Source organism: Amphiura filiformis, chromosome 9, assembly GCF_039555335.1.
Source record: "Amphiura filiformis chromosome 9, Afil_fr2py, whole genome shotgun sequence".
Taxonomy (NCBI): Eukaryota; Metazoa; Echinodermata; class Ophiuroidea; order Amphilepidida; family Amphiuridae; genus Amphiura; species Amphiura filiformis.
Window position 1 is genome coordinate 60542921 of NC_092636.1, and position 9620 is coordinate 60552540.

The following is a 9620-nucleotide window of genomic DNA, read 5'->3' on the forward strand; positions in this document are numbered from 1 at the left end:
GGGATGGTATTTGTTTATCAAATAATTAATAGTTGCCAGGATTACCACTTTTTGTAACTGTTTGTAACTGTTGCTTGGTATTTCAACACGGTAGCATTCAAGTTCCCTTTTTAAAATATCTACGTTTGATCATTTTTCTGTCATCTTTACTCTATACAAATGAAATTTTACAATAGTAAAAATCCGTGTTAGAACAAAATCATATTTTGATATAAAAAGAATTAACTGAGGGATCATAGATATATCTATATATGTGATGCGATCAAGCAAAATCAGTCGGAACTCGGAAATATTGAATTTCCAGTTTCTTATAGGATAGTAAAAAGCATTTAAAAAGCTGCATTTTGAAGAAACCCCATTGAAATTTAATATTCAGCTAGTTCCAAAGATAGGAGCAATTACAGAGTTTCCATTTCTAAAACAACAGGAAACAAAAGGAAATATTTACTTTTCTTTGGCTATATCTCAAAATCAATATTTCTGAGTTCCGACTGATTTTGCTTGATCGCATCACATTATGTCTTGACTTTTTTGCAGTCTTTGGAACTAGCCCAAAACTTCCTAGAAATAGGGCAATCCACAAGGATTTCAGTCAAACACAACATAATGGTCAAACACCATTAACCCCAACTCCCTCACTGCTTTTTACCTAAGTGAATTGAACGAAGGAAGGAAGGAAGGAAGGAAGGAAGGAAGGAAGATGAAGAGAAAAGTTCTTATCCCCGCTCGAGAATTGATCCACAGACCTCTCGGTGCCAACCAGTAGAACGGGCATAGCAAGCCACGCGTGTGACCGTGGCCTGGTTTGGTATGATTCCCCAATCAGATCACGTACGATGCATGGTCTTGCAGTCGTTTTGTGCTATATGGTTGTGTAAATTATAGTAGCGCTAGGGTTAAGTTGCCATTTGAAGTAACCCTCAATCTATAGGTAGCTGTTGTTCACGATAAAAAAATATACGTTGAAAAATTTTGAAATCTTGCTTTGTCTAGACTAACTGTGTTTCGACAAACTTCGGCAAGTTTCGGATTGGTACTGGGTAAAGATATTTCATGAACAGGAAATATTTAACCATGCCAGCAGTGACGTCATTCGGAGGAACAGGATTGTATGCACCCCAGTCAAAAAATCCTGCGCATGCCACTGCACTGCATGCCAGGCATAAAACGTGACCAGGAACGTGACTTTTGAATAGAAAAAATTGTGACATGCATTTTGTGGGTTTTTTTTATCAGTCCTTTGTGTATATGAGTTCAAGTTAGGCATAGAGTGTGACATGGCGCAGTTTGTGCAATAGTGCATGATAGTAAATGCAGAAGGCCTAATGCGTTGCTCAGATCAGCTCTCATCCCGTGTTTTTCATTTTTTAGTTCAGCTGAGATCTTTCTATCAATATTTTACGGATCCTTCTACACCGGCGCCGATTTCAGATTGTCTACAATACTTGCTAAAATATCTACATTATAACAATGGATTATTTCAACCTCAACGAGGACATCGACAGGAATAAAACTGTTCCGGGGACAACAATTCCCAATTTATATTTGGTACCAGTACCATGGGATTGGCGACTAGTTGTCCAACTCATTCTTGCTATCGTCGGCATCATAGGAAACTCCGTTGTAATACATGTGTATCTCCATACCCGCACACTGACGACGAGCGCTACGAATAGATTCATCGCAGCTTTAGCAGTTGCCGATGTCATTACATCAATATGCATTATACCGATTCCAACGCTGCCCTACGTTCCTGACAATTTCGGAGGTCACTTCTACTGCAAAGTGGTACATTCATCGTTTCTGCTGTGGATATCCATTGTTGCATCAATTTTAAGCCTTACTGTTCTTGCAGTAGAGCGTTTTGTTGCCATATCCCGACCGATGCGATACAAAAGGCTCTTTTCGGTAAGAATGACAAGATTCATCATCATAATGATCTGGATGCTCGCTTTCGCCTTTAATACTTATATACTTTACACTACTCATCTTGATAACGTTACTGGTACCTGCTATGTCGATTATGGGAGTTTGGGATTTCAAATGTTTATTGGAGTGTCGGGTTTCCTTATGAAGTACCTTGTACCTGTTACGTTGATGCTTGTAGCAAACATTCGATCCATCCAACATTTGAACGCACGAGCACAGGTATTTACCAAGAAGTCCAATCAAAAGAGCGCAAATAATCTTGTCTTACTTCAAGCTCGACAACGTATCATCTATATATTACTAGCTGTGATAATCTGTTTTATCATCTGTTGGTCTCCGGATCAATTTGCTTTTCTTTTCTTCAATCTCGGCGTAGTTCCATTTGAATATCTGTACGGCAATACATACAGAGCATTCGTCGTGTTAGCTTTTACAAATTCTTGTATCAACCCTGTTCTGTACGCCCTGACCAATAATAACTTCAGACGAGCTATCAAACAACATTTGTTCTGCTACTCGATAAGCGACGGCGAGCCAGTAAATACTCTCTTTGATACGCTGCTTGATACTGAAGAACCTTCCAGCACAAATTTATCCCGAATCCGAAGCATTGTTCGATCGCTTTCAGTGTCCAAGAAACACCATGATAAGACTGTTGCAAACAACATTTGAACACGTTATTATAATTGAATACATGAATACAAAACCCACCCAAGTCCATGGGAAGTGATTTTGAGAGAAAAGCCTGTGTATCATTTTAATTCCTTAAGTTAGATTTACCTGGTCAATATGGTAAGGTATACGTGCAAATGAGTGGATTAAACTGTATAAAGTATGACGATTAGCATTTCGGGGACTTTGTAGGGTTCATTTTAAATTTTGGACTTGGGTGGTTTTTTGAATCATATACAAAGACAACAACGTTGGAATGAGATTACCACTAGTAAGATAATACAAAATAAAGCACACAGGTATGTATAATGTTGATAAACATTCTGCCATGTAATATAAACCACACACGTTCCTTTATTAAACCCATTTTTTTTCAAAAGTCACTCTCCAGCAATGAATGTGTTACAAGTGGACTTTTATACATACTGGATTTCAATCAATGTGTTACAAGACTCAAATCACGGAATTAGGTGATTCTTTCATATATATATGCTATTTCTCACATGCTCAATAAACACAGATGATGAATTTGAGTTGTTCTTTCATACATATGACAGGCCTATGTATAGCAACACTTTCTCATGCTTAACTCAATTTGGCCAACGAATGGACTTGGGTGGCTTTTGTATTCATATATTCAATTGCATACCCAAGAGGACAAAACATTAATCAGTGTTATAAATTTGAAGAACTCGTATTTTTTAGTAGAGGGAGATACCTAATGTTTTGTGACCAAATCTTTGAAAGTGTTTTTGGCATGCCTGAAGGTTACTGAACAAATTTGGCGTTGGCTGCCCTCTTCAAAGTGTCAGGCATTTTTGATAGGGGTCAATTAAGGTCAAATAGGGGTTTAAATTATTTTTAAAAGTATACCAAATTACTCGCCTGGTCACAAAAAATCCAAAAAGGTTTGCCCTATCTTCGACTTTTGGATACGGAGCTATATGGTCAGAAACGTGATAAATGTCAACGCACTTTCGACTTAGTGCATTTTTACTAAAATAAATGTAGATATTTATATAGCGCGTTATGCCGTAAACAGCCTCAAAGCGCTTTACATTTATTCCGCCGTCATTAGAATATGTCGGAACCGCCGGGACGTTTGCAGCCTACAAGTGGCGCAAGGTCCATCAGTACAACGACTGTGACTACCCCTAACAGCTTCCCATTGCACCTGAGTGGGGTGAAGCAAGCGAGGCAAAGCGCCTTGCCCAAGGGCGCATCACGGTGGTGGGACGGGGAATCGAACCCACGCACGTCGAGCAAGCTCTCGGATTATGAGTCCAAGGCTGTAACCACTGAGCCACCGTGCCCTCTGGTTAAGGGTTGCATTCTGAATAAAATATGTATTATATCGCCAATTTCAAAAATGAAAATTATTTGATATCAGAAGGACATTCTTCGTATTCAGAATGCAATTCGATATGTCTGATATGCTCTAATATCCCACAAAAATATTGTCGAAACGCTCATTCCAGAGCCCTTAAGATTGTCCAATTTCAACGATTTTGGTGTCTAGATATGCTTTGTTTTCTGACATGACAAATTCAACGGAACAACTTTAAAACATCCAAATGGTTGCCTTGTATTTATGTAAGGCATTTGATTTGTATACAAAGTTTAAAGGGGAAATATCCCGGAGAAATATACAGCAAATAGAATAGAATAGAATAGAATAGAATAGAATAGAATAGAATAGAATAGAATAGAATAGAATAGAATAGAATAGAATAGAAAAAACATAAAGTACACTAGTTTTTAAAACAGTGGATATTTACCTTTTTCATATATATCAATACTAAAGTGCTGTCGCAATACACTAAAGTGCCGTCGCAATACACTCGTTTACAGTAAGATTTTCACTCGCAATACAATTCATATTACTTCTGAAGCACAAGTTGATTTTCACCTTTTGATTTATGTAAATAGTTATGTGCGTCATTTGATTTGCATAAAAAGTGAAGTAGATGAGAAAATATGCTTATAGTGGAAATATGCAACAGACTGGAATAGAATAGAATAGAATAGAATAGAATAGAATAGAATAGAATAGATTACAATAGAATAGAATAAAATAGAATAAAATAGAATAGAATAAAATATAAATAAACAAAATAGAATAAAAAGTTTAGAATAGAATAGAATAGAATAGAATAAAATAGAATAGAAAACAACAGAATATAATTACATTCCGAACACACTAGTTCATATGACTTCTTAAATAATTAATACTTAACTTTTTTTTATATATGTATAAATATCTAAGTGGCGTGTAAAAGATAACAACGATAGATATCATCCCAGTGAAGTGAAATGCAGTGTTTGAAGAAAATATGTTTTACGTTCCAGCTACGGTTATACCTCGTGACGTCACGCTGGAGGAAATATGTTTATAGGGGAAATATTCCATTCACTGTGAGGTGAGATTTGTGTGTGTAAATGCAATGGAGAAATAAACATGCAATTAATAACCATGGATTTGCTAAGAATTGAACAGGGCACCTATCTCATCAAACCACTCTAATATCTCTTTGAAAGTGATAGAGGTGTCCTTGACGTTGGAACAGATAAATAATAGCCGCCGTTTTCAAAAGATATAAATCAGTGCAGTACGTTGAGACTAATCGGAATTTATAACCAATTTGTGTTTTCGATATGACCAAAAGTCTTACCGCCGATGGGGACCAATAAATAAAAATTTAAAAAATAAATAAATAAAATAAATGTTGGTATTTATACAGCGCCCTTCAACAGTGCACATGTACCAAAGCGCTTTACATTTATTTCGCTGTCGTTAGAATGTGTCAACTGCCATACAATGCTCAAAGCATGCTCGTCCCTTTGGGCGGCGCTCAATGGCAAATATTCATAACAGCTACCCATTTCACCCCTGGGTAGAGAGAGGCAAGTAAGGTGAGAGCACAACACGATGGCACCGCAACTCGCAATCCACCTATTACAAGGCAGAGCCCGTACCGCTGAGCCAACGTGCCCACAAGGAATAACATTTTTATTCGACTGCTTTTATATTTTTTGCCCAAACGATAGTCACAATCCCTGAATCACCCATTAATTACATCACACAATATCATTTTGAATATTTGCATGCTATAAATTTGAAAACATCTTGCACATAGCTACGATCTTCTTGTGTTTCATGTTTTTATTATTCCTAAAAAGAATTTGTACATTATCATCAATTTTGATTTCAATGACGTCAAAAATATTCTGCAAATATTCTATTACAACATATTTTTGATTAACACGGATATTTTCACTGGTTACATTGGTAATCTAATAAACTAGAATAGCGTTCATTGTATTTTCACCATAATGCTCAATTGACCCGTGTTAGGTATAACTACCACTTTTCAATTTTCTATAATTCCAGTTTCCATACCAACAAAAACAGGGGGTCCTACTGTTGTTTCCCTAAAAATAGATGGGGTCATAAAATTATCAAGGGCATGTAACTGTCAAAATTGTCGCTTGCCACACGTGCATTCTTTGCACTAACAATCACAAATTTCACTCACTATACGCATTGTTTTTATTGACCTTAATAATTTGTTTTAAGTTTGTGTGCGCTAGGGGGATCATAAAAACATTCAACCTCCGATAGGGGGCCATTATAAAATTGACTACGGTCACCGACATATTCATCAGAAAATGGCATACCCTAATACAATAGAGCAATTTCAGTCGTGTTTTGTAAACTGTATAAAATGAAATGAGAATTCATATGAAATAAAATAAAATACTAGAGTATTATTACAATTCTAATTATAAACAGAAGGAGAGAAGATTGAGAGATAGAGCGACGTCAGGGCCGGATTTACCTTGTTGGGGACCCTGAGCCAGGCCAAAGTTTGGAGGCCCCCAAACGCACCGCGAGCAAGGCATGTGCATTCAAGCGGCCAAGTTTTTATATTCTAATAGAACTTTGTGTATCATTTTAGCCAGGCGTTAGCAACATGCTTTCTTGGCACGTAAATGCTGTGATTTGGCCTCCTCACCCGCTCGTTATCTAATTCCGTAAGGTAATAATACCACGCGCAGCTAACGACCAAACCACGTGATTGAATTGACGATTTTGATTGGTCAAACGGCTGCACGTAGCTTTAAATAAGTTGCGCTTAGCTAACTATACGTTATGACCCTAATGGCTTGCAAGGTCATGGTCATTCGGCAGATGCGAATACATCTTTAAAAAGTTTAAGATACCTATACTTACCTTGTCTACATACCTATACCTACCTCTCCTAGATTTACATGGATTGTAAATACCCACGACTATTGTGGTATATTTGTGGGGGGAACTTCTCTACAGCCCCACTACAGCCTCGCTACAGGTTCGCACCTCCCTGCGGGGTTATTAGATGGATATTGCTTTTTGTGATTTGCCAGCCTCCGTATCCGCCACACCCCAGGGAGGATTTCAACTTATGCCCTGCGGGGCTCTTCTATATTAGTATTGGAACTCTATTAGTTGCAAGTCTTTATTATGGAAGTCAATGGCCTCAGCCCTGCCGGGCTTGCAAGGTTGTAGCGAGGCTGTAGCGGGAGGTACTGGGGTTATTACCACATATATACCACCATATATATAGCCAGGGTAATCAACCGGGACAGTGATAAGAGCGAATTAGGGAGACAGTCACGTTAAGTGATGAGACATAGAATGAAGCACATATTATTTCCTTTTGGAATTCAAGACTTCTTTAAAAAGATAAAATTATACTTGGGAAAAAAATAAAATTACATATAAGAATATTGTTAAAGTCAACTAATAATATTAGTTGACTGTATTAAAATGTGCAAAAATAGAAACGCGTAAAGTAGAAGCTGCAAAAAATGGAGAGAGCGGAGAGAAATGGACGAAAGAGTGAAAAGAGATTGAGGGAGAGAGCCAGTCACGTACCTATAAAGGGGAGAGAGATCATGTAACATAAGATATTTGCTTCTTTTTTCGTATTTTCTTGCAAAATGAATATGAAGATTTGCAAGATACATTTGTAAGATTCAATAACATTTCAATAACATTTCATATTTTATAACACGAAACTAAGTTCTGCTGTGGTTTTTAAAATTCATTGTTCTAAATGTACCTTTAACTTTGTAATGGGCGAGTCCATGAGGTAACGCACGCGCAAATCTCGTTAAGAATCAGTCTCTTCCCCGAATCTAAACGACACGACACGCATATTGCGTCCTGACAAAGGCGCAGAGGTTTGTATGACACGGCATAAGCGTCGTTGGTATGATGGCAAAAAATCAAATGGTAATCAACCAATGAGCTGTCTAGAGGTTATGTATGAGTGATACAACAATTCTTCTGTTTTTCATTAGTTACAATCTGTCGTGCATTCAATATTAAGATCATTCCCACTCGCGCCCATTTCAGATTGTCAAGATAGCAAGAGCATCTATCTACATACCAACATATTCTTTCAACTTCAACGAGGACATGGCCGGGAATGAAACTGTTCTTGGGACAATGATTGCCAATAAATATTTGATATCAGTGCCATGGGATTGGCGGCTAATTGTCCAAACCATTCTTGCTATCGTGGGCATCATAGGAAACTCCATCGTGATACATGTGTATCTTCACACCCGCTCACTGACCACGAGCGCTACGAATAGATTCATCGTAGCGTTAGCAGTTGCTGATATCATTACATCAATTTGCATCATTCCGATTCCAACTCTATCGTACGTCCCTGACAACTTCGGAGGTCACTTTTACTGTAAAGTTGTAGTTTCTTCAATCGTAATGTGGATATCCGTTGTCGCGTCAATTTTTAGCCTTACCTTTCTCGCACTAGAGCGCCTCGTTGCTATAGCGCAACCCATACGATACAAAAGGCTGTTTTCGGTGAAGATGACAAGATTCATCATCATAATGATCTGGATTTTTGCTTTCGCCTTTAATGCTTTTACGATTTTCGTCAACCATCTTGACATTGTGAGAGGAGCCTGCTATGTCGACTTTGGCAGTGTGGAATTTCAAATGTTCATCGGCGTTTCGCTTTTTGTTATCGAATATCTTGTACCTGTTATTTTGATGCTTGCAGCAAACATTCGATCCATCCAACTTTTAAAAGTACAAGCCCAGATTTTTACCACCAATGAAAATCCCGCAAATCCAGCCCTTCTTGAAGCTCGACATCGTGTCATCTACATGTTACTATCTGTGATAATCAGTTTCATCATCTGTTGGTCTCCGGATCAATTTGCATTTCTTGCCTTCAATCTCGGTCTAGTACCATATGAATACTTGTACGGAAATATGTACAGAGCATTTGTCGTATTGGCCTTCGCAAATTCTTGCCTCAACCCCGTCTTGTACGCCCTGACCAATAAGAATTTCAGACATGCTATCAAACAATATTTGTTCCGCTGTTCGGTACGTGTCGGCGAGCCAGTGAATACTGTTTTTTGATACCCCGCTTGAATCTTGACAAACTTTCTGAATGTATTGATGCGCGAAGGTACAGAAACGAGAAAAAAAAACAGAAAAGGGAGAGAGAAGGAGGGAGGGTGAAAACGGACAAACAGACAATGAAAAGAGCGAGTTAAGGAGACAGTCACGTAGAGTGAGGAGACATAGAACGAAGCGTATATTTTATGCTTTTGGTATTCAAGAGTTCGTTAAAAAGATAAAATTATGCTTAGATAAAATTATATATAAGATTAGTGTTAAGTCAACTAATATGTATCGCGATGTATTATAATGTGCAAAGATAGAAACGCAAAAAGTAGAAGCTGCGAAAAATGGAGAGAGCGGAGAGAAATGGATGAAAGAGTGAAAAGAGTATGAGAGAGCCATGCAGTCACGTATGAGATAAAACTGTTGTTGCTTTTGTTCAACTTTGATTATTATTTTTTTTTAATCTACGAGTATATTTTGCTTTATATATCTGGAATTATGTCCAGTTCAGAACACATCTTAATATGACCCTGGCAACTATAAAATTAAATAAATATTTTATTATTGTTACACTACAAATAAAAGCTTT

At 37.6% G+C, this 9620-nt stretch overlaps 2 protein-coding genes across 2 annotated transcripts; both read left to right on the forward strand.

Annotated features, from left to right (window-relative positions):
* The first annotated feature begins 1202 nt into the window (after positions 1–1202).
* LOC140161254 (galanin receptor 2a-like) lies at positions 1203–2712 on the forward strand. The gene has a single exon (XM_072184716.1). The coding sequence runs from the start codon at positions 1471–1473 to the stop codon at positions 2599–2601; it is 1131 nt and encodes a 376-aa protein (XP_072040817.1). The 5' UTR covers positions 1203–1470; the 3' UTR covers positions 2602–2712.
* Positions 2713–7408: 4696 nt separating this feature from the next.
* LOC140160378 (galanin receptor 2a-like) lies at positions 7409–9142 on the forward strand. Its single transcript, XM_072183619.1, has one exon. It carries the CDS (start codon positions 8066–8068, stop codon positions 9041–9043), a length of 978 nt encoding a protein of 325 aa, XP_072039720.1. The 5' UTR covers positions 7409–8065; the 3' UTR covers positions 9044–9142.
* Positions 9143–9620: the final 478 nt, after the last annotated feature.